At 36.5% G+C, this 26208-nt stretch overlaps 1 protein-coding gene across 7 annotated transcripts in view; it reads left to right on the forward strand.

The window, feature by feature from the left end:
• Nucleotides 1–24933, forward strand: part of Chi (LIM domain-binding protein 2 Chi) — a 44277-nt gene extending 19344 nt beyond the window's left edge. The window contains exons 3-9 of one of the 7 annotated variants that reach the window (XM_069054510.1): nt 20388–20493; nt 20552–20654; nt 20711–20883; nt 22022–22243; nt 22297–22420; nt 22636–22763; nt 23514–24933. In XM_069054510.1, the coding sequence (XP_068910611.1) occupies nt 20388–20493; nt 20552–20654; nt 20711–20883; nt 22022–22243; nt 22297–22420; nt 22636–22763; nt 23514–23783 (1126 nt within the window). In that variant the 3' untranslated portion in view covers nt 23784–24933. Of the gene's footprint in view, nt 1–20387; nt 20494–20551; nt 20655–20710; nt 20884–22021; nt 22244–22296; nt 22430–22635; nt 22764–23513 lie in introns of all 7 variants that reach the window. The other 6 variants (XM_069054512.1, XM_069054515.1, XM_069054509.1 and 3 more) reach the window with 6 other exon arrangements.
• The last annotated feature ends 1275 nt before the right edge of the window (nt 24934–26208 follow it).

Consider the following 26208-nt stretch of genomic DNA (forward strand, 5'->3'; position numbering starts at 1 on the left):
TGGCGGTTCTACATGGGAAAGGCAGTATTGAGGGTGTGCGAGGCGCCCGGAGGACTCGAATATCGTGCGAATTTTCATTTCTCTAATAATTCCTGCTTCAGTTCATGCTTGAATAAATTAATGTATTTTGTTTTAGCCTGTACACTGAATTTCCCGACGTCGATATTTTGCGATGCCCCATTTTTAAAAGAAAATTTCAATTCGTCGGTCTTCGTCGATGTAGAGGGGTTTTTTTCGTTTGTCGAATTCGTCGACCGACAAAAGTTGTTTTAAGAGCGAAAATTGTGAACGTATAAATATATACAGGTTTTAAATCTGCCTGTTCCTCCAGTTTCGCAATAACTTTGCCGAACATAGATTGAACAATAGAATATAGGGAACAGTGGAGTCATTTCATTAGATGTTATTTTTTTTACGAAAACGGCCGCCGCTTACAGGAACACGAAAAAGCGTGGTGAAAGGAGGAGAGAGGAAAGTAAACATAAACGACCACGTCCTTTCCGTGTTTTTTTACAACAGTTAATTTTTGTGATCGTTTCACAAATTATTCCATTTCGAAGACCGGGAAAAACTCAAATTCTGTATTATTTCTTCCCAGAAATTGTAGCACTGCAGCCCCGATCTTTATTGTATTCTTACAGAAACGATAAATTCCACAGTTGTTTCGAGAATTTTTAACAAGAGTTGTCACGGGCCATAGTTATGATCTACAACAACTGACACTAAATCTACTAATTGATTACCGTTCCGGTGAAAAAATGAGTTGTCAGACAACAGTGATAAAAGTATGGGGTGTTCATTTAAATTTCCGGTCAAAGTTGGCGTTGAAGAGTCGATTGTGAACGCACCACTCGTGTAAAAACACAAACAACGGTAAGATTTAAACGGGTCATCCGTAATCCGTAGTGCGTTCACAATCGACTCTTCAACGCCATCTTCGACCGGAAATTTAAATGAACACCCCATATTACACAAATCAAAAGTTATGAAGACGTAAAGATACAGTGTGGCAACTTTAACTGGAATAAAATTCATAACTTGGACATACGTGATTTTTGTAAACAAAATTCCGAAACAGGTCGATTTTTGTTTTTCCTTGCCCACATTTTGGCGCATATGATTTTTGCATATCTGCTTCCGGAAGTGCGCAACCAGCCCTAACTAACCTAAGTCAAATTGAATGGCCGGCAAAATCTCCGGATCTTACTCCCCTCGACTTTTTTTTTATGGGGATATTTCAAAAGTAAGATCTATATAAAACAAAACCGAACAATATTGAGGACCTTAAGCAATGTATTAGACATCAAATTAGGCAAATCACACCGGAAATGTTACAAAACGTAAAGGATGCACGTTACTATTGATTTGCAATTTGCCAAGAAAGAAACGATGCCCATTTTGAACGTTTTTTGTTGCATTAACTAGTATTCAACTTAAAAAATTGGTTATTATTTTTTTAGCATGTAGGCTTTGAAAATATTCAGGAAACAAATATGTAGTGCGTTGTATTCCTTGGGATGTGGCCTTTCAAACGAGGGATCACGTGGCATACCCTTATACATATTTGAAAAAAAAACATATACGCCAAAATGTGGGCAAGGAAAAACATAAATTGACCTGTTTTGGGGATTTTTTTTTACAAAAATCGCCTATGTCCAAGTTATTTTAATCCATTTAAAGTTTCCACACTGTATATTGTCAAACTAAGATATCTTTAAAGAACACATTGTGTTTGGTTTCTACATTTTTAACAATTTTCATTATACGTAGTGAAAAAGACACAATCTACATGACATTTATGAAATGGTCTTAAGCTTCACATTCAAGCATCGCGAAGAAAGGACATGTTTGATATTTATCGTTTAAAAATTTAACATACTTTTACAGAAATGTCAAAAGTACGTATTACAAAATGTTTCAATATCTCAGTAACTACGTTTCTGAATCGAGTGTTATTGTATCTACCGATAAAATTTGATACCTGCAGTTCGCAGTGAATTTCGGCACAAAAAATTACTGTCATTTCCGGTTAAATCGCCGGTTGCAATCCGATACAATAAAGTTCTTATTTTTCGTTTGTTTTTTGATCGTATAATCACCCCGGTCCTGGAATCGAACAAGAAAAAGTTGATAGTCGTAATAAAGCGGATTAAAATTTTGTTTTATTTTGTTCTCCGGTGATCTTCATTAGCGTTATTTACGATTTGTTGATTCGCAAATGGAACCTGCCCTGTCGTGTATCCCTAATTGAATTTGGAGGAAAACTGCCGGTCCGGCCGTCCCGAAACGGACTTTTTTCAAATGGCCTCGTCCACCGAAAAAAATCGCAGGAGTGGCGTTTGATTGAAATTTATTATGTTTAGCAATAACTCTCATTGTCTGGCGCGTTTTTGTTGAAAGAACGTCCTCGCGGAAGGTCTCGAAAAGGGAATAAATTAGCTGTTCGCCTTCTCTTCTTTATTCATGGCGTTCAAAGAGAGCAAGCAGCACTCGAGTGGCCGTACTCTCCAGCAGAAGTCGGAATAGGAACGTTTTAACTTCGCCTTCTCCTCTCCGTCGACGGTGTACACGGCCGAGCTGTTGGCAAGTAATGCATGTAAAAAACGGTGTGATCGACCGTTCTGGCCAGCGCGCACGGCGTAACTCGTTTGGTGCCCTAGAACTTCACCGAGCGATAGTAGAGACGGATAGATGGATCATTATTCTTCTACCAGGCGGGTTATCGGCCGGATTCTAACCGTTTTCATTGTTAATGAACGCCTGGGACACTTTCTGGAAACGAAAATTTTCGACCCGACCGTCTGACGACGACGTCCAGGGAACACCGCTAATACGATTTGCAAAACTGTTCTTGCTTTTCGCGTACACTCGTTAACAGTGTACTTTCTATGTCCGAGACAAGTCACAGACATGACTTAAACCTGAGCTTCTTTAGATCACTTTCATCATCACAACAAACTACAATCGCTGCAAATTGTCTCCGTAAAAATTTGACATTTCTCCGATTTCTACTCCACCCTGCTCTCTCTTTTTCGCTTGGATTACGAGAGAATGTCCATATTAACACCGAATATTGTTTTTAAGGTTTCATTCCCAAATGTATTGTTTATTGATACTTAACGTTGATAATTTGGATCCGTCTTCCATCAAAACTGTTGGTCCTTCAATTTCTCATAAATTGGAATAAAAATTCTTTAAAAAAAAGTACATAGATACAGGTAAGGTAGATACAGGGTGTAAGCCTCCAAAAGATAAAAAGTTGCAAAAGCTGCAAGAAAGAGATCATGTATCTAAGCACTATATGTGTGTAATGTGTATGTATAACTGACATGTTCCATTTAAAGAAAAACTGTTTTCCTTCTATGGCAACATCGATTTACCTTTCAATTTGCAATGTCAAAATTTAATCAAGCTTTAAGACAAATATTGAAACCTGTAAAATCATACAGACGCATTAAAATAACCGTTTCATTACGATTTCACCTTGATGTTGATATGGGAAATTGCTGTGTAACATTTTTGGCGATGGTTTTGGAACAGCCTGTATAAATTATTTGACAGGTAATATAAAAAAAAAAGTATTTACCTTTTTTCTGGATATCTTTTAATTTATTTATCCTTTGAATTTATAAAAATTTGAATAATTTAAGTGTGTTTGCTAATTTTTCAATGTTTGAGGTGAAGAACACCTGAAAACTGTTCACGAGACGCTACTAACTTCCCTTTGTTTCTAACTGTGCTTTTAGTCTATGTGATCGAAGCAAATTTTATCATCAAATTGATACATAATGTTTTCAAATTTTTGTAGCGTATTTGAACTTATGCATAACACATAATATAAATAGTTATTATTATTATTGTTATTAGAGTTAATGTGAACATAAAAGCGAATAAGCATTAACGTGTCACGTAACAATGCTTTCAGTAATAGTCTCTTGATTTTAACGTTCGGTTATTAGGGTTATGTAATAGTTACAGTAATAATAAAATATTGGAGGACACGACAAAGATGGCGCTGATAAAGAATTTAAGGAAGAGTAGTGCACCATTGTGAAAATGTTGGTATAAAAGTGAACAAATCCGTGCAACACATTTTTTTTTAATACTTCTTGTCCCGATTAGTGAAAATCATTTTAGGCCATGTATAAGAATTTTAGATCTGTGAGAGTGGTGATTTGACGGTAGAAAATGATCCAAGCACCGACTGCCTTGTAGAAGCATATAACTGTATTTATAGTTTAATTACAGTTATCTTTCAACTACTATTTGCAATGTGTACAGTAAACGAGCGGACCAACCAAATGGTGCACCTTGGTGACTTTTAGGATGTGTTCAAATATTCGTTACATATTTTTAAGATAATATTATTCTGCGTCTCGTTTAATATGGATGTGATTGATTGATTTTAATTTCAAAAATTAAACGGTCACGTCATTTCCAAGCACATTCAAAACTGTGTTTTCTGACGTGGTAGAAATGTATGTTTTTAGTGTAATGAGGTATTAGAAACTGTTCTCCCAATACTGTGTGCTTGACTAATATACATCGTAGGCAAATTTGGGTGGAATTATTTTGTTAGGATTCGATTTATACCATGATTTGTAGTGCGGTTATTCCATTTGAAATAAGTCTGTCAACATATTCTCTTAAAATAATGAAGACATTACAGTCAATAAATAAACCGAAAATATGTGTACCAAACCGATGGAATTGATTTGTATAAGAAACCACAAAGTTAATGTTATAATTTATTTTTTTAATTCTCGGTATGTTCATAATCATTTAACAATACGTGTTTTAATGTGGTTACATCGAAACTTGAAATATTCTCGACACTTGTGGTTTATGACTAAGTTCCGACCTTAGATCTTGTCAGAAGGTCCTAACCGTACGATATTGCAGTTTATTCGCATTAGTAATTTTAAAAGTGAATAGTCGATGAATCAAAAACGATTTTTGCATTGTTCTCGATTACTCATGATAATTCGTTATCTAAAGCAATAAAAGTTATTGCGAGTTTTTAAGCGCCACGTCGTAATCCTGAGTACATTTCAAAATCTGGCTTTTTATTGTGCACAAACCATGATCAGCCTCACCATACATTTTCGCAACGAAAAATTTAGATCGTTTACATAATCCCAACTCAACACGGTAATTACTTTCTCTTTACCTATTTATCCCTGGTCTTTCAACGCAATTTCTCGTTCAGCGCATACCCCATTTTGTTACAAAATTATCCAATTCGGTCCGAAGCCGGGACAGAGGGTTTGTTTTTCCCACTTTTCACAGGGACTGATTATTTTGGACTAAAAGCGCACACCTGAGTCCCATCGAGCGATTAATTACCCATTCAGTAATCAACTCAGCAACAAGTAAAAGGGTAACTCGTTAATAGGGGTTGCTAAATGACTGTAGACCGTTTCCCTTTTTTTTTTCGCAATCGCCAGTGAACCTCTAATGACCTATCCAAATTGAATTTTCGAGTGGACAGTTCGAATTGCATTGATGATTTCGAACGGATCTGACCTCCCACAAGTTTCCAATAACTGGCTGGTGCGACTTATTAAGTGCAACAGCCCCGAGGGACTTGTAAAGTCGACGGGTGTTTAAAGGTACACGGGACGATAGGAATACATTCGGGAACCGGCGATTTCATCACTTTGATACATTTCAACGTGATCTTTGATGGTTCGGACTAAATTTGTAAACTCGACAATTTACTGAAAGGTGCATTTATTCTTTTCACAACATTGTGTAACTCGTGTTTTACACGTGCAAGTGCAGAATGATTGCGTCAGTTTCTGAAATTTGACCGAATGGTTTTTTTTTTACGTTTTGGAGGGAAGAAAGAAATTGTGCTCCACCTGGATGAAGACAAAACGATGTTGTTTTTTTCGAAAACCTCGGCCGGAAGCGCCAGATCTGACGCACGCATGCCGTACGCTCTTCGGTTTCTATGGCGACGACGCCACCGCCGCGACGGCGTAGGTGAACGCGACCGGATCGAGATCCTTCGATTTGGCACCGAAGCAAAGGCGACGGGGTCCGTCTTTGGAAAGTGGCAACCGGCGAATTAATTCGATTCACCGGGCGTCCTATATAAGGTCCTAATTAGATAATTAGGCCTGCTCACCAAGACGGCGTTTAATATGCGACGTGACGTGCCAAACAGCTGATAACAATTAAGACGTTTGACGCCTTAATCGTCCGTCTAATGAGATATACACGAGAGGCTTAAAAGTGAATGAGACACGTGGTGTGAGTGCGTGTAATGTCAGCTTCACACTTGACACAATAGTCGCGATCTTTTTTACCGAATGCATCTGAATTATTCAAGATACATTCGAAGACATGTATGGTGTTACGTCATTCGATTTGATTGTGGCACGTCGGTGCATGTACGAAGAAATGCCGGCTAATTAGTCAATTTGAGGTTTTTTCTCCAAGAGGTGGACGAGTTTTTCCCAGTGGTGTTGTCGAGGACGCGCGAGACCACGATAACTTCAGGAGAGAAACGACGAACACACGGTCTTATTCAGCCTGAAATTTATTACTATGCACAGACGTTATTTATTAGCGATCGAGCCACTTTCCGATTGATCAATTCTGATTTAAGAACAATTCGTACAGGACTTGTTTTTGTTTTTATCGTCGTGAAGATGCCAAAAATGTGTCGCCACGTTATTTATCGCGTTTTTCTCTCGTTGAAAGAATTAAGTACAAACGCTGAAGTTCTTCACGATCGAGATCAATTTCAAAAATGTTTTAAATCAACTTGGGACAAAGTGGTCCTAATTTATTTTTCGTTTTTTTTTTGAATAACTAGCTCCATCAATTGGCAATACAAAAGCAGATTTATTTTTGACAAGAAGACACCACCGTTCAAAGAAAAATTGAAAAACAATAGAAACCGTAAAGAGTCGAGGAAAATACATGAGGAAAGATTTATTCCTTTAAGAGTTTATTTCAAAATCCGAAAGAAAGACCAACCAGTCCCGTGAACTATTTGTGTTTTTTTTTTTCAAAACTCGAAGTAATCGCACGACTTCAAAAGGAATGCTAAAATAGTATATTATTATACGAGTTTAATAAGACGCTTTATTATCATATGAGTGCTTTAATGGAACGAATGTAATAATACGTCTTATCAAACGAGTGTAATATACCATTTTATCTACTTTGCTTCACTAATTCCTGAAATTTCGGCTGTTCAAGTTTTCATATTAGACTGGGTTTGGTAACAGACATTTTTCACGAAAATGTGAGGTTATATTTACTAAATTTACTTCGAATCTTCACACGTCTGACGTCAAACGGCTGATGTTGCCAATATAACAAAAGCTAAAAGTTACCAAAACAGTTTAACTAATATGATTTCGATATAATAATGAGCGCATTAATAACGCAAAGTAGATAAAAATCAAAATCTGCTCCTATCGGTGATCGTGTAAAAATAGTTGTCATTTTTGTAATTATTTGTGACAGTCCCGATTCTTATGTTTTTTGATGCTGTAAATCCTGCAAAAAGTGGACATCCCGCCAAAAAACAAACCGGTATTCTATGTGGGTGTGTGTATGTGTACGATGTAACTAAAGCTTTTATCGGTGAGTGTACAATAGGAGGAAAGCAGAAAATAAAAGACGAGCGGCGGCGGAGTTGCCGTTCGTAATCGTAGGCTCTTTCTCGGAGTGCGCGGTTGGGTAGCAGGAAAACTGGTTTGGGGGGTTCTCTCTGCCTGCTGACTGCTGCTGCCTCCTGCCTACCTATCCCTCCGTCTCTTTTTAATAACGCGACGCGTTTTGTCGATCCGTGCCCGTCGACGAAATAATATTTTTGCTAGAATTTCTGGATTGTTTGGTTGGTCCTCTTCTAATGCAGAAAGTTGGATGCGATGTGTTGGATGGATGTGGAGATCGTACAAGTACCAGTTTTTGTCGCAATATCTCCGTCAGGAAATTGTTAATTGTCAAACAGGAAATGTCGTGTCAATAACTTCTCTCATTACGATGATTTCCACTCGAGATCTGTTTTTGCAACAACCCGCACTACTGCCAATGATGTATTGGATCGGTAAAGAGTTTTCCCGCCAAAAATGTTTTCGTTTAATTGCCATCAAAGTGGAGAAATTGTGCTCCCACTACGTTCATCTGTGTGTTTAGCATTATTTACTGATGAAGGTGCGTCGAATAAATTTAAATATTTAGCCGTTTATCACGTGTATTTATTTGTTTTTTTACAAATTGGGACAAGCGACGATAGATAAACGTGTTAAGAGATTACATTTCCATCGAAAACTTCAGTTTGATTGCATTTTACAGATTTTTTGCTGTCGTTAAAAAATTAATATATGGTCAAATTCTATTTTAGCCATTAAAGTTGGTACTGCCCACCAATAATAATCGATATCTATACATACAAATCAAATGGAAGTGTCTCTATTTTTTGCATTTTTTAAAATTTGTGTGTCTGTCTGGTTCTCTGTTTGAATGCACTTAACTCAAAAACTAATGGATCGATTTTCTTCAAACAATGTTTGTTAGAAATAGAAAATTCCCGGTTGTGCTCTACATTTTGTTTCATCTCAATATGACGTCGTAGAGCTTCTCAGTAACGCTAAATCGGTATCGAGTATATATCGTTGTGTAGTGAACTCGCCTCACTTATTCCGGTTGCGTCGATTTTAATCTAATCGGCGCCAGCGTGCATATCAGTCACCGCATGTCATATTTTTCTTTACGTTGCAGTCCTAAACGTCAGAAGTTAATTTCTAATTTAATGCTTACTATAATTTCTTTGTGGCGTGAGGTACGATTATTTGCCTGATTTCTTAGTTCTAAATTGGTTTAAGTTCTTAATTTGTGAAGTTAGATAAGGTGGATTTTAAAGTGGACTTAAATTTACTACTGTACTATTCGTTTTTCTTTCACAACACTTCGGCAGTTGATCGAGCAAAAAGTTAGGCGATCTTTCAAATAAAAATTCAACATGGATATTTACGTCATATTCCTCAACATTTTTACAATATTCGTCTAAATGCGCCTTGAAAGGGTTAATACGCGCGAAGAAAGCTGCATGCATGCAAAAACTAGTCTGGCTAATCTCTAATATCATCGCACCACGAATATTAAAAAAAGTATTGATTCAGAGAAAAAACATTTGAAAGTTGCTAAATTTCGTGAAACATACTTATTAACAATTACCTAAATTATTGTGCCTAAAAACAATGAAAACTTTAACCTTAATATGAAATCTTGATCATTAATCAAAAATATTTTTTTACGAACGAGATTTGTTTTTAAGTTTGTGTTTTTAATCATAAAAGAGATATTTTAGTTTTAAAAGAAAATAAGATCTAAAAATGCATAAAGGATTACATACTAATATTTGGAGAAAAAGTTTTAATGTACCCAAAATTAAATAAAATTATTACAACGTTTTAACAGTAACCTGCGAAAACACTTTTCGACAATTTATTTTTGTTGCAGTCGGAAGAAACATCAATAAAGTTGTTCAGCTACATCGCAAAATAACATATTGATCCTTGGGGAAAAGAAATAGATTTTTCACACGATTTGTTATAGTTCGCCGTGTTCCACACGAGTAATACATAGAGTGCAAGTGTAAAGTATGGAATAAATTTTATACATATACATACTATCCATTTACTAAACTCCCGCACTGTCAAAGTGTTTGCAAGTTGCCGCACTGCCGTTCTGAGAATAGTAATTTTTACTTCAACGTTGGCGCAAAAATTTTAAATTTCAAATTTGAAGTTAAGTTTAATAAATTCGCTTTCTTTCATTCAAAGTATTACTTACACGAAATGGCTGAACTAGAAGAAGATATGAAACCTAAAAGAATACTGTTAACGGCCAGAGAGAAGCACGGTATTGTTAATTATTGATTGCAAAGAAGAGAATTAACTCCATTAACATAACCAAACTTTTGTTGTTGACGTTTTTATAACTAGATTTTGTGTACAGGCAACTGAAAATGTATGTCACCATAGGTACACTCCAAAAAAAGTCAAAAATTTGACATTGACAGTGCGGGAGTTTAATAAACAGATAGTAGAGTTAAGCCGGCCTGTGATATGTCATTTGGTGGGGGTGCGCGAAGACGGAAAACAGTCGGACAAGTCCATCTTTCGTAAAATAGGGGTGTTCAACAGACTAAAAAATCAGCTGATTTTTGCAGTGACCGGTGAACGAGTAAAAGTTTCCATTTAGCTGTTTTTTGAGTAATTTAAGTGATTTGTTGTGCGTTTTTCCCCCACCAAATGACATTTCTCAAGCCGGCTTAACTCTACATATTGGGCGATTCAAAATGATTGTGGCCAAGTATGGCATCTATGTACGAAAATTTATGTGGCAACTGTGTGGGTGGGGTAGAGGTGACATTTCTTTGACAGTTCATAGACGTGCAATTTTGAAAGATGTCAAATCAATGTGCAATGGAATTAAAAAAATCAAATGTACGCTTATGAAATGTCATACAAATATTAACTCTACCCCATTCACACAGTTGCCACATAAATTTTCGTACATAGTTGCCATACTTGGCCACAATCATTTTGAATCACCCAATATAAAGGACAAATGTTATATTTTATAATAAAGTCCTCTTTATTCTGTATCTAATGGTGAGAGCATTTTTTAAATCGATCGATTAAAACAAAAAAATTATAGAAGTAAATTTCAACATCATATTTAAACCCCTGTTGCCATTTAAAATGTTAAGTTGCTTCCACTTGCGCCGCCGCTGGGTGGGATAAAAAATATAATCTGGATAACAATTTAGAAATACAAATAGAGGATTTTTGCAAAAAAATCGGCGGCGATATTAATTGAAGATATTTCATTACACTCGCGTTGTATTCTACATCCGTGGAAAAATCAATAGTGAAGAATATGAAAACTCCTTTAAGTAGCATGTGGGTTTACTGCTAGATCGGTAATATTATATCTTTTCAAAAAATGGACTAATGTGATTCTAAGTATGATTATTTATGTTATTGTCGAAGAAAGTATTAGGAAATGTGTGGTTTTTTTACATTCTTTACGATGCAATTAACAAGTATAATTTGTATGTTAATTTTTTCCAGCTGATTATTAAAAAGATAATTTTATTCAGAATGTCGGTGAAGCATTGATTTATGAAAAATAGACAGATATTAGAAGGCCATGTTAAGTTTGGTTTCAGTTTGGTGGTGGAAAATATAAAATTAAACTGTCATTATTTTGAAAAGAAATTACATAATTCTGAATTTATAATTCGTCCCAACATTACTGTTTTTGCAAAAATAATTCACATACCTACCGTACTTTATGTTTTTTACATTGTTGAATCGCATAAAGCATGTAGTGCACAATTTTTCATTTCTTCTGCTTATAGATGATTTCGTTTTGAGATATGACTTTTTTGATTTGTTTACAGTCGTTAAAATATTACTACTGTCAACACATGTTTTATTCAAATCCCGGTCCACAGGAAAAAATTATCAATTTGTCATTCTGCCGCCAGGAAAAAGAAACATAGTGAACGATCAAGATTTTAGTCTTATTTGCATACTAAATACACAATAAATTATGTAGTTCTCTAGCTCAACTATGTTACTATCGGTAAAATTGCAGAAACGTAATATGTTGTTAATAATTTCGTGACGTTGCATAATCCATTGAAATCAGCATTATAAACGGTACAAGCAAAGATTTATTTCTGAACAAGTCCAATTAGTGAATGGAAGCAACAAGTGTCTTGCAGAGTGCATTGTATTGTCAAGTAACAATCTAACACAATTTTTACCCTTCTTCCGTGTCGTAAACGGAGCAGGACTTCAGCGTTTGGAACTGCAACACGGGTGGAACTAAAAGCAATTAATCGAACAGTCTGTATGTGATACGTTTAGTAAAACAACATCCAAGTATTCTGTAAAATTTGATTACACACCCGGCGGCGCTCGGTTTTTCATTTTTCCTTTCCCTCCGGTGAATCGGTAAAGTTGCGGATGTTTTTGTTCGGTCAATTTAAATTTCTGCTTAAATAATTTCAGGATCAGATCGCGGTCAGGTCGCGTACAAAATAATTAATGTCGGTCGTTTATGAAAATCGGCGACGAAAAGTTCATTACATGTTTATTAATCTGCCATCGGATGGCGCTCCGTATTATTCAATTGGAATCCTGATGGATGATTTCAGGTTGGCAGCAATTCATCTTTGTTGAAGGGGGGCATACAGTTTCCGCATCGCACACGCTAATACGATGGTGTCTCTGGTATCGTGATGATTGATATCTGATAGGATTTAATCTCGTGCGGACAATGCTACCAACCTGTACGCATTAGATCGTGTGCACACATCGCTTCTACCGGAGCGACCGGAGTCACTAAACCCAAAAGTTCTGTGTCCTTGCCTTGCCGGCTAGCTATAATTAATGGATATGGTAGGAAGTTCCTGGAATTTGCCTGTGCTCAGATCGTTTTATTTCAGCTTTCGGATCGTAGGAAAATTATGAAGAGAAAATTTATGCTCATTTCTTACATAACGATATTTTTATTTAACAGCAAGAATAATAAGTAAGATGATCACAATTTCACTGATATGTATCGGATCTTCAAAATTTTGGTTTTATTGTGTTTAGAAAAATTGCAGAGAGCTTTCATGTCCTTGCTTGAGAGTAGTGTTTTCACCTTGACACAAGGAGATGTAGCCGTTGAAACTCGGAGGAATTTTAAATTTACTTAAACTAGCGCCATTTGCGGTATTTTAACGGTTTCGGGTTGGACTCAATTTAGGTTCGTTTTAATTAAAGAAGCAAAACCAAGCGTGAGGTAGGGTAGGTCTGTGTGCCATTAAGGATAACAAACGATTCAAACAAACAATCTCCACTCTTCTTTTATATCGTATCAAAGAAAGTTGATACCGTATTAAATTTAAATTTTTGTCACCCAACGAGAACAACGAGAAAATTTTTGATCAGAAGAGAGAAAACATCTTCGTTCCAGTTATCATTATGCTCATAGACTGTGAACTATACAAATATGTATTTCGAAGCTTTCAAACCCGTATTATCCTCTTTGCCTTTTTATTTCATACAATTTTGTTAGAATTTCCCAGCTTTTTGTTTCACATTTAATTCATTAAAAAAAATCGGCGTTAATGCATAATGGTTACGAATGAAGCGACAAGAATCAATGAGTTCCAAAAGAAACCCTCCAAGTTTGATGCCATTGACAGTTCCATCTGAATTTGATTGTACAGTCAAGGTCAAGCTGGTAACGAGGATTGTACTTAGTTGAATGGGAATTCTAAAATTTAATTTTTGTTGGATTCGTTTTTTGCTATATGGTACATCCGCCTTCAACTCGCGAAAATTTCTTTGGGATCGATGATGCACGCCTTGCCTAAAGAACATTGCTGCAAATGGTACAGTCCGGAAAACTTTTATGTCACCTTGATCATCTTACATCTCAACATCTCTACAACAATTCCAGAACATATGTTTAATACTTAACTCGCGTAACGTCGTTTATCGATTGTGTTCTTGCGGCAAAAATCCGAGTTGCGTAACTTTAAGGTAAATTCAGACGATCCTCTATAATCTATCTGAAACATACGCACATGTTAATTCATTAATTCATAATAGAACGCTACGGCAACCCCTACTTTAGATGTTTATTTCTGAATTTGATTTTGCATAATTTATCTCACACCATCGTGGGGTGGGATCGTCAAAGAGAACAAACTTGTGTCATACCGTTTATGAATGGCTTAATAAAGTCTTTTTGTTCCCAACTTGTAGATGTAAGTGCAAAACAGAATCTTTTATGAACCAAAAGGGACAAAGGTTCGTCAGGTTTTTTTTTTGGGAATTGTAATTTAATTTAAACTCAATATTTTACTAGGATGAAAAGTTTAACATTAAAAGTCGAAGTACTGGTCACGATCGTCAAATAATGCCAAGTTTTAGATTGATTACTTCTCAAGTTTTATGCCGAGTCATTGTGTACAAACCCTAAGGATGGGGAAAAAGCGCCCGAATGTGGGTCACCGTTTCGGAAAATAACCTCCTGATGCTTCGGTCCGTGCTGTCCGAAACCGTGTGGGCAGCGTGGCCGGCGTAGAGTTAGCGTGCCCTGCGTTCCGAACCCAGCTGTGATCAATATCGCGCCAGGAATATGCCGACGGTTACAGAATATTCAGTTCCATCAGGCCATCATGTGAAGGATGTGGTGCGTGTCCGTGTGCTCCTCGCGTACGACGGCCACCGTTCACGTGCAGTGTGATGCTAATGTCGGGACGTGCCCTTCATCTTCCTTTTTACCTTCATCCTTAAACGACGAGTCCGATGCGGATTTTGCTCGTCTCGCAATAATCGATCGTGATTAATTCCGATGAAGTCCGTCCAACTTCTTAGTTTCTCTTTTAACTATCCCTCCTCCATCTTTTCTCTTCTATCGCGACCTTGACATTGTCACTGTGATAAGCACATCCGCCGGATTGTTGACTTGGGAGTAATAAAGTTGATAGATTAACGATAACGACTTAATGTCGTGCGTTTTATAACGAATTTGTGGTTGGCGTTTTTCATAGAAAAAGGTATCTGTCCCCCAAAACTCAATCCGGCACCGTTGCCTATCGATTGATGTCGTAAATGAGTCTGTGAACAGATTAAAATTGTCATAATTCATTGGTTATTGATTGGCTAGGATGTTTACAGTGGTGACAGTTCTCACGCTGTTTGAAAAATTGAAAAGTTGGAGATCACCCGACGATGCGAAGAAGAGCTTGAGTAGGTCGGTACGCCACTGGACCCCACGAAAACAATACGTTGCCATATAGACAGTGCCTGTCGAAAACCACAACAAGTGGTCAAGAATATAAAATTAGTCTCGCCCATTTCTCCGATTAGAATAATCGACCAATAAATTAAGACCCATTTGACAAACAAAAGAAAATATTATGAATGATAAATGACAACGTTTCGGGTAATCGTGTAGTAGTAAATGCGGTAAAATACAACTAATTGCTACTAGAATGATGATTAATGTTTGATAGAATCAATCATTTATTTTTGTTTAGCGTGTGCCTGTCTGTTTTTTCTTTCTATTAAATGGATTTATGTATTGTCGAAATCTCAGGGCATCACTGTTTCCTAATTTGTATGATCGTTTGTGATACACCCTGTATATGTACACAACTTTCATTAAAAATAATCAAGTTTAACATAACCTGTTTTAAAGTTTTTCAACTCGTGGATAAGCATTTGTGGTGGGTGGAACCACGTACGAAACCCATCCAACATGCTTATTATAGAGCTTAAATGAAAGTCACCAGTTCTGGTTGACTTTTTAGATGAGTTAGATCATTGTTATATAAATTCTTCAATGAAACTTTTTATTTTTAAATATATGATAGGTACATAAGTTAGTACATAACCTTCCATCATGTATTCAAGGATGTCGGAGTTGTAAACCGGATTCGCAATAAAATAAATTGTTATTATTGTCATTTCAATAATTTAAATAAACAATAAAATCTGACACTGGTATATTTCGTTTCCGGGATTAATATTTCGTAAAAATGAGGATAGACAGATAGAGTGCAAAGAGGATAGAGATCTGAGTTGATTCAGTTATGTTTTGAAACCACTAATTGGCTAATGGACATATCTAATTGCAATTTGATATTTGTGTCAAAGTTGATATTCAGGTTAAACAAATTATGGTGCAAATTGGCGTGATGCGTTCTCGTTGGTTGCACCATTTTTGAAAGAGCCACCAGGGCTCTTTGGTGGTGATAACGACGATGTTTGGGTGTTCAAAATATCAGATTAGATGATGTGGGTGGTTGAAAGAGTAAATAAACAGGAGATTTAATGGTAACAGTTGTTAATAAAATTAAGCATATCATAGGAATAAAAGTTAGTGGGAAGTAAAGTTGGGGTACGATTGATTGGGTTAGCCGGTTCAAACCTGACATAAATCGGAATGCGTATTAGTTATTAACTGTTTATCTTATCAGATGCAACGATAAGGCGTTCGGTGATGTTCAAAAGCGTCCTTCGAATAAAGCCAAATAACCCGATCGATCTAGTGTTTCTGGTCCGAATGAATGAACGGTACCACCACAAGGCAGCAGCGGCGACGATGGACATCCTCGTGCATTCCTAGAGGAACAGGTTCATGAAACGGCGGCATCAACCGCTCGCTTTCTCGTTCGGAATCGGTGTGCGCGGCGCTCGCTCCGTGGAATAGTTCACGTGGATGCGGTTGACATTCGATTTAGTGGAGCCCACGGTGAGGACGTTATGTGTCGTATTTCTGTGATGATACTATAGTGTTCTGGTACGTTTATGTGAGTGTCGTATTTTTGTTATATGAGTGTCTGTACGGATTATGCCCGTGCGAACTGACAGTCCGGTTGTCAACAGCAGCACGATTTGTAACGGAGCGCAGAGCTTGGTGGGAGCCCCTGGCTCCCACCACCCTCGCATGGGGCCGCTCCCCATGTGTCCCATGGTACCACATTTACATAACGATCCATTCTACTGTTCGCCGTTCGGAAACCCCTACTACAGGTGAGATGATGGGGCCCCTACGTGTGTGGTTGCCTTACGGTATAGACAACTTTTGCTTTCATGTTACACCAAAGGAGCTTTTCTTAGGTTAGGTTGCCGCACTCGATCGTTCATGTTCGATAAGTTGAAGGATATTTCTATCATGGTCTGTTTTCTTATTACTTCATTCAGGTTGTACAAATACCGTGCCAAATATTTCGATGCCATTAAATATGCAATTATTTACAAGCAAATAGTACCTAATCAGTTTTTTATGTGAAGAAGAAAAACGTCATGTTTTTTAAATCACTCCGATATTTAAGCACAAATCACTGAACAATTGACATAAAACTACAATTGTGTGGCAATTTGTTGATATAACCATTTTGTAACAGAATTAAAATGAAGATAAATAAAAAATTATGTATCCAGAAAAATAACTATGTACATAATTGTGTGTAATTGATGTGGTAACCACCAAATCTGATATTTTTCCGGTGCAATTATTCTTGTCGACGTAATGGTATTGTGGTTTTAAAAAGCGATAAAACTGCACCTTATGATTTATCAGCTAAGAAATGAGTTGCGCGAAACTTCAAGTTTGAAAAATCTTTTTACATCAAAACCTGTTTTTTGTCAGAAGAACCCATCAACAGTAAGGTACAGTAAGTTCTTTTGAGAAACCTTCAACCCATACATTGCCGATTTTGTAAATTTTTAAATTATGCAATACATTACAAAATAATGATTATTAATAAGATTATTTCAACTTCGTATTTGCCTGGAACATTTTATTACCGAGAACTTCATAACATAAATATTTACGTGCCAATAAAATATCGTAGTTACTCTGATCCTTATATAAAGAAAAATATGGTGTCTACGTTTGATAAATGTGAGCACAAAGCCAAAACGACTATTTTTTGTCTTGAATGGAATTTGCAAAGCTAGTGAAGAGGGTTGTGACAAAGGTGAAAGCTCATCCAAAAGTACACCACCGATGGATCGGTGTAGCTGTTGACAATAAAATTTCGACGTAATTTCTAGATTGTTTAGAACCATCAAATGTATTTTCGTGGTAACACCCCCACCAAGTTTGACGAATGTAAATTTGGAATTGGCGCATTAAAATAGAATGTTTGAAATGCACTTAACGTGCGTGCAGGCCACACGTGGTCACCATTATTATTATTGTCGCTGTTGTTTGTTGATCGACGTTTTATCTTATTTAATTTATGTCAAATTAAAACCAAGACGGTGGATATTTCGCACTGGCGCTTCCTGCAATAATTTACTGTTGTTTATGCAATTTTATTGGGTCGTTACAGTTTTTTTTACATGTACACGTAATGGCTTTTTCATTGGACGATGGCGTAAAATCGTGCCGGTGGTAAACTGTTTATATTTTATTGATGTTACTGGCTAAATTTAGGCAGTCCTTCGGAGTAAAGCGCAGTTTGCATCCCGGATGATTTCCCGCCTCGCCTGTAGGAATACATGCGAGAAGCGCTGAACAACAAAAATCATCGAACACGAGTCGTTTTTTCAAAAAATTCATGTTAACTCGTTGGCAAAACACGCAGTGTGAGAGGGCGTTAGTTTGTAAATTTTGTAGCATCTGTCGGGCTCGGTTTTAGACGGTTGTCTATTTATCAGTTTTATGGTGGGGTGGACAGATCGGGAGATTTTGATTTATAAATTGCGGCCGGAATGGGCATCCAGTCCGTCGTGCGGCGTACTCCCGATCGGGGAAGTTTTCGCATTAAAAACCGATTTGGTCGGGGTTGCGTTGCGAATACTGATGCACGCCGGGTTGCAGCGTCGAGGAGCAAGGATCAACAGGTCCTGGCTGCGTGTGTGTGAAGTGGGGCAAGTTCTCTCTCTGCGTGTGGTCATCCGACGGCGATGGTATCGGCGTGCGCCCTGCGTCATCTCGGGATTACAAGCGGCACACACGTTTCATGGGGCTTGTGCTGCCTGCTTTGACAGATTGATTGCAGCAATCGCAGCAATGCACGCACATACACGCAAGTCGGGCTTAGGCACCGTGGATTGCGGCCAGCATTCTAATCGACGTGTTTACAAAAGGTCGACGGGGAGGCTGGAGCAAGAGCCGTTTAGTATTCAACAGGGACGGTGTCGTCTTAATTCATTGAGTTTTTACGAGGACGGCTGATAATAAAATGTTTATTAAGTCTTTAACCGGCCGGGTAATATATTTTCTTGCGGCTTGTGATTAAAAGTCGGCGATTAAACCACCAGGATTTGGGCCAGAGGGAAAGTGTTTTTTAACCACTCTTAACAACGTAACTGTTGATGCACAATCTGCAGACAAAATCCTCTATCGTCATGTATCAAACAATGAATCGACATTTATTACGATTATCATTGCTGTTTTAAATTTATCTGGAGTACCAGTTCACTTCAACGAATTTGACGAAGTACAAGGTTACATTTTTAAGAAAATAAACTGGAATAATTCGTGATTTAATACGAAAATCGATTTCACCACTTTTCACAAACGTGTTATTTTTCCTTTGAGATAAAAGAGTTTATATCATTTCCGTCGAAAATGAACCTGATAAATCATGGAATTTTTACCCAGATAATTTACATAAACATTTAATTCCAAATCGTGCTTCTGACGACGTTCCACGGAGGATAAATAAGGGCGAAATATTTTTTTTTAACAAGTAAAATTGGGTGTATTCAGGGAAAACAGTGTGACCACACACTGAAGAAACAATTGATGAGAAAAAATATGTTGAACATCGTTTGCATTTGTGTTGGTTCTAATCATTTCTATTTTAGAATTTGCCACATTTTCTCGTATTATTTGAATAATCGATTTCTGTTGAGAGAAGGTTGCCTTGGCAACAAAATTATTTTTTATTTAAAGTTGCCGCGTATGGAAGTGGTTTTGCCTCCACTTTCACACCCACCTGAAAATCGTAGTAATAAAAATTATAAATTATTACCAAAAGAAATTTGGCGTTTCTTTAAAAATTCAAAAAAGACGTCATAAATTTGTCACCGTAACCATTTTGCTGTTGTTTTATTTATAAACTGGGGTCATTATAATGTGGAAAATGGTACGAAGAAACTTGTCCAAAAGTTTCAAGATCAAATGGCATAAATCGTCAGCGTGTGCCGTCCTAGACGATTAACGTGAATACAGAAAGAGATACATTCAAAATTCATATTTATCGTCATAATTTGAATTTTTAATGCAATCATTGGAAAGGCATCAGCACATTGGGAATGGAGAAGTTGTAAGGGTGGAGGACCAAATATTATATGTAGCAGGTTTTTAATTATGATGCTTTGTGTAAACAGGAGTAGAAACATTTGGGGACAAATGTTCGAAAACACCTCCGCTATCTCCGAAAGAACAGAGCGGCTCGTTTTCTTTAGTACATATTTTTATTGCCGCACAATTAATTTTTATTGTTAAAATATCAGATGATTTTGTAATTAGTGATAAAGAGGTGCCATAAAGTTATAAAATATTGTTAATAAATAGAGTTGTTCAACAGTTCCATTAAATTTAGTGTCCATTAAATCTACACGGTATCATTCGCACATAAATTAGACATAATTGAAATATCATCGGAATTTATTTGCATAAATGTTGTAATTTTACTGGATTTATCATTTGTTTGTTGTAATTCGCGTCTGTAAATCAAAATTCGGAACGTCCAATTACGAGTAATTTATGATAATTTAAATTAAGTCCAAGTTGTACATAATTTCATAAAACGCCGATATTGCTGTCGACTTATTTTTAATAATCCGACGAGATTTATAAAGCAACGATTGAATTTTCAGATCTCTGCCTGTTCCCAGGCGGCATACACCTTATTTCGGTCAGCCCGACTACCGAATATACGAACTCAACAAGAGGCTTCAGCAAAGGACGGAGGTTAGTTTGAATGTAACGGACATCATCATTTAACAGCATTTTTCTTATTGATGTAAATTTTCTACCGTAGGAAAGTGATAATCTATGGTGGGACGCGTTTGCGACGGAGTTTTTCGAAGACGACGCCTCATTAACGCTCGCCTTCTGTCTAGAAGATGGCCCTAAACGATACAGTGTGTTGCACGATCAAATTTCACCTTTTAATCGCATTAAAATCCATTGTTTACAGCAATCGGAAGGACACTAATTCCGAGGTACTTTCGAAGTATATTTGAAGGTGGAGTGACGGAATTGTACTATAATATGAAGCATCCGAAAGAGTCCTTCCACAACACTAGTATTACGCTAGACTGTGATCAATGCACTATGATTACGCATCATGGTAAACCCTTATTTACAAAGGTAAGATGCCAAGTGTTTGGAGTTCTGTTGAGAGAAATGGAATCAGTTCCGCCGAAACCAGAAAATGACAGTCGGACTCTCAGTAGTTGTTACTGATAGAAGTATTCCATTAGTACTGCGTCCACAATACAATTATGTGTGCAGTTTATGGATTAATGAAGGCAATGAGTTGTACCTAATTAGATGTAAAAAATATATAATTGAAGTACATATTTATCACGTTGGAATATTGAATGGGTTCAAGGTTTAAGTCTTGGTTAAAATAAGTTAAAACCTTTTTTTTGACGTACTGGGAAAAAGTGCCGTTTGAACTCATTAATTGACTGAAATCAATTAAGATGCATATTGCTATTGTGGTCCCTCAATGTTCATTTTTTCCACATGTTACATAATGTACTAATAAAAATATTTTGTAGGAGTATGTTTGGTTATTACCCAAATTTTGTTTTAATTGATATGAATTTTTTATTCCATTAAAGTGAAAATGAGACGCTTAAATTTTTTTATTTTTAAGTAATCCAACGTATGTTTTGGTCAAATTTAATAAATCAATATTTTAGCATGGAATTATTATTAAAATATATATACAGGGTGTTTCAAAATTGGCGAGTTCCGAATTCAGAGTGTGGTAGTGGACCTTGAAAAAAAAATCGGTCTTCCTGAAGAGATATAAGCACTTTAATTTTGTTCAGTTCATAGCAGCCTGCATATTCACAGTGACAAAATACTATTCTAGCTACGTTACCGTTTCATTAAAAAAAAATACAATTTAAAAAAAAAATTACTCCAAAATAAAACTACATATTCTACAAAAAATTGTTTTACGTTATTATTTTCCATAATCATCTACACCATAAATAACAATAAACACTGAGCCTGTATTTGAAGAAAACGCAGTTCCAAGAGTGCACCTTCAGATCAATGTATCTTTGTTGGGGGAGTGAGTCCAGATTTTTTTTTATTTCCATATTTGGACTATTGAAGTGATCCCCTACAACGCTCGGAATTCGGAATTCACGAATTTTGAGACACCCTGTATATCAGATAATGTCGAAAAAAAAGTGGTTCGGCATCGATTTAAATTTTGTTGCCAAAAATCGGCTGAATTTCTAAGAAAGCAAACGAATGACGATAACAGTTTCCGTTGCAGGTATGTACAGAAGGTCGTTTAATCCTAGAATTTACCTTTGACGACTTGATGAGGATAAAGTCGTGGCATTTTGCTGTCCGAACGCACCGCGAATTAATTCCTCGATCCGTGGTAGGAATGCATTCGCAGCAAGACCCCAGCATGCTGGAACAACTGTCGAAAAACATCACGAGGCAAGGAATCACGAATTCCACCCTCAACTATCTTAGGGTATGACCCTCGGCCAGCCCTCAGTATTATCTTGTAAACGAAATTGTTTCCAGCTATGTGTGATACTGGAACCCATGCAAGAGCTAATGTCTAGGCATAAAGCTTATGCTTTGAGTCCGAGGGATTGTCTGAAAACGACACTTTTCCAAAAGTGGCAAAGGATGGTTGCCCCGCCGGGTAAGAGAGGTACCAATTTTATTGCACTAGAGAATTGTTCATTTCTGCTACGCTGTCTTCTGTCTTGGATGGAAATCGCCTCAGTGGATTTCTTGGTTTCAGTGTAGCACAAATGAATGAACTCTACAATAAGTACAATGCGCACGATTTTCAACTTGACAGAAAACAATTTCAGTTCCAAATATTTGAGCTAACTAATGTTGTTACATTTTAAGAATCTCAACGACCCGCCAACAAACGACGGAAACGTAAAGGATCGAATTCGGGAGGAGCAGCTAACAATGCAACACCAGCACCCAACAAGAAGAGGTCACCTGGACCGAATTTTTCCTTAGCGTCGCAGGTTAGTTTCTTTGGGAACATTGTGGTGAAGACAAATATTGGATTTTAAAGCATTACTAGCTCCGACTGCGATTTTCTGTTAACGTTATCAAATTTCGTTGACTATTCTATGTTTTACCCTTGGAAAAAATTCTCATATAGTTGATTTATTACCCAGTACTGTTGATAAAGTCGTAAATTTTTATTGCCGCGTCAAACTGTCCATTTTCAATACTACTCTGCACCACTAACATATTCATTTCTTTGCCGGACTTTACTTCAATCGATTTCGTTTAAATGTTAAAGGTGGATTTGCTGCTTATGGATTTTACTCACACCGTAACATTTACCTTAGTTTTTACCAGCACTGTAGAAGAATTATATTTTCTGTAAAAACGTCAATACTGTTTACATAATTGGTTTTCGAAGTACTACAGATGTTTACTTCTCATAATATGGGCACTATTTTTGCGATAATGAATTTCCTGTTTACCAAAAGTTGCGATAAGAATGTTATTGATGTGTATATTATTTCCTTGATCTTCGAAAATAAATGTAGGTTAGACCACAACCGCAAATCGTTCACGTAAGATTTTTTTTTCCTTATTTGGATAACTACATAATTTGTTACAGTAAAAGTACTAAACGCTGTGCCGTTAAATTTTCATAAAGAAACAAGTTATAACTGTTAAAAGAAAACACAATAATTTCTACCGAAAATAACGTATACGTAATTAAGTTTTTTGTGTATTTCAACGGTTTTGTTTTTCAGGATGTGATGGTGGTCGGTGAGCCGTCGCTGATGGGCGGCGAGTTCGGTGACGAGGACGAGAGATTGATAACGCGTCTGGAGAACACTCAGTATGACGCGGCGAACTCCCTGGACCACGATAACCACGGTTTCCATGCGGACTCACCAATGCCGGGTTCGAATTCGTGGGGTGCGGGCGTGGGTGACAGGGGGCCCGGGGTCGGACCGCCTCAGGGAAACACCCCCTCTAACCAGGACTCTGATAAAAAATCGCCCGCTGTGAGCCAGTGATGATAGTTCATTCGTAATAACGAACATATAGAATCTCTCCGAGTCAGTATTTCCTGTTAAAAAGTGCGATCACGCTACTAGCCAGTGACACGTTGTTTTTCATTTTTTATTTAATTTTATATGCAAGTTTACAAAGTAAAAAGATTACTTAAGTGCAAGATTTTATTGGGAGTGAGATATGGAATTAATAAAAAAAAACTGCGTTTTAATAATTAGAGTGGATCATGTGACGAAAGAAGACTTGAAATTTTGAGTTGTCGGGGTTGTGGTGGCAGCACTGAAGGGGACCAGGCAGTGGTCGGTGCTGACAACACAAGCTGGATAAGGTTATTGCACCCGAAACTGTGCAATCTTAAAATGGTTCCTTTTGGAACCACTCACCATAGGTACCTCTACAGAGTGAATGTGGTTCTCGAATGATGCAGCTCATTTGTACAGTAGTTATAAAACATCACACTGTCTTGTTTGTCTTCTGAGTAACACAGATATTTAAAATGGGACGCTTCGACCAAATTTCGAACAGTTGGGACCACTGTGAGGTTGGGTGACCGGATCTTATTTTAATTTATTGGTTGAATCACATTTCCTATATTAGTGGTAGGGTTAAGTTCCTAGAGATTTCAGGAAGACATCGAATCTCACATTCGTTTTCCGACCGTTCGAATTTTGGTTGAAAGTGTACATTACGAGTGGCACTCTTGATCGGGGCAAACTCGTTTATTAGGATCAATTTTGTATAGTGAAGATAAATTTAAATTGTATAACATACATATAAATATTATGTCCATTGAGAATATGTAATTTACATCCGAAAGCGGTGTATTTTATAAGAGCGTTTGAGTGAGAGAGGTTTTAAGGAAAAAATTCTTTTAAACGAATGCCTGTAATTTCTGTATCGGTGTCAGAATGAGAGTTTTAATTGTAACAAGTAATTAAAAAAATTAAAATTTGGGACTGCAGTATTTTTTACTAAGTCTCATTTCCAGCTGTGTAAGTGTATTTTTACAACTCTTTTGTCAGTAGTTGTGTGTGTCTTTCCTTGTTCCGGTTGTTTGGTTTATTTCCATTTTTCAATTTGTAATCTCATGTGTAATGAGACTGTACTCAGTACAGCTCCTACTGCAACCTCACAATACAACACTTACGAATATTGTCAGTTTTATTTACTTACCGATGTTTAAAAAAAATACAACGATTCCCAAATTTACGACAACACGCTAAAAGTGAGGTTTAAAAACCATTCAATTTTCATTTTTAAAAGGAAACTGGACAATCCACGAACAAAATTGAATCGTTTTTATTTTATTGAAATGACGAAACCAAGCAATATGAGTAGACATTTATTATTTGACTATTTTAGTAATTTGCCAAAACCTTAACACTTTTGTATAGCCACACTGAAAATGTCATTGTTTGTAAGAAACATAATAAAACTGACATAAAAATTCTGACCAAAATATTTCCCCAGATTTTTTATTGTTCTTTTAAGTCCCATTAATTTCTGATTACAAAGGTGGTTTCAGTTTATTTAAAAAGATGTAGTATTAACGTAAAACGAAAAAAGACAATCCAGCTGATCTTTTTTGGTACATATCCTGTTGATAAGATCGTATATAAAAAAAAAACAGTTTCAAGTCTACGTTGTACAGTTTAGATTTGGATATACAAAATTTTTTGGCCGGAATAGTACATCGTAAATAAAAACTTCATTTGAATTTCGAAAGAGAAGGGATATTCTAGCCAGTTATTTATTCAGCAAAATTAAAACAAAACAAATGCTTATGAGTAATCAGTAATCACTAAACATATAATAGGTATTTATAAGCGTGAAGAGTCAAATTGTATTAGAATAGCGACCGTTTTTTTTTTTTCAAAAAACTAAAGTTTTTACCGCACAAAAACATTTTCACTCACTTTCGTTGCAATTGATAATTATCTGATGAGTGAAGTGTCAAATTAGGGACTAGAAAAATGTAAAAAAAAATCGATAAAAAAAGTGTATTTTAAAAAGTTTTATTGGTGATTAAATTTATTAGGTGGACTTCCATAACACCCCGTATATTTGTCGTGGCGAGAATATTTAAACAAATCATCTTTCCACGATTCATAAAAAAATAAAGGCATTAATTTTTAGAAATGTTAAGTTAGAAATATTTTCAGTAAAATTACCGATTCAGAAATAATACACTTCTCTTAACCCAAATACGTATTACATAATGTGGACACATAATCACCTAAAGAAACCAACTGGTTTTATACAGTTTTGTTAGACTGTTAGAGAATAAGGTCATAATACTGTGTTAAGCAAGAGACTCCTCAGTCTCTTACTCGATGTTAATTTGGTAGGTAGTTTACAGCTGGGGGAGTTAACCATGACTATAACATTATATTGAGTGATTCAAAATGATTGTGGATAAGTATGGAA

Source organism: Tenebrio molitor, chromosome 7, assembly GCF_963966145.1.
Source record: "Tenebrio molitor chromosome 7, icTenMoli1.1, whole genome shotgun sequence".
NCBI classification, from domain to species: Eukaryota; Metazoa; Arthropoda; class Insecta; order Coleoptera; family Tenebrionidae; genus Tenebrio; species Tenebrio molitor.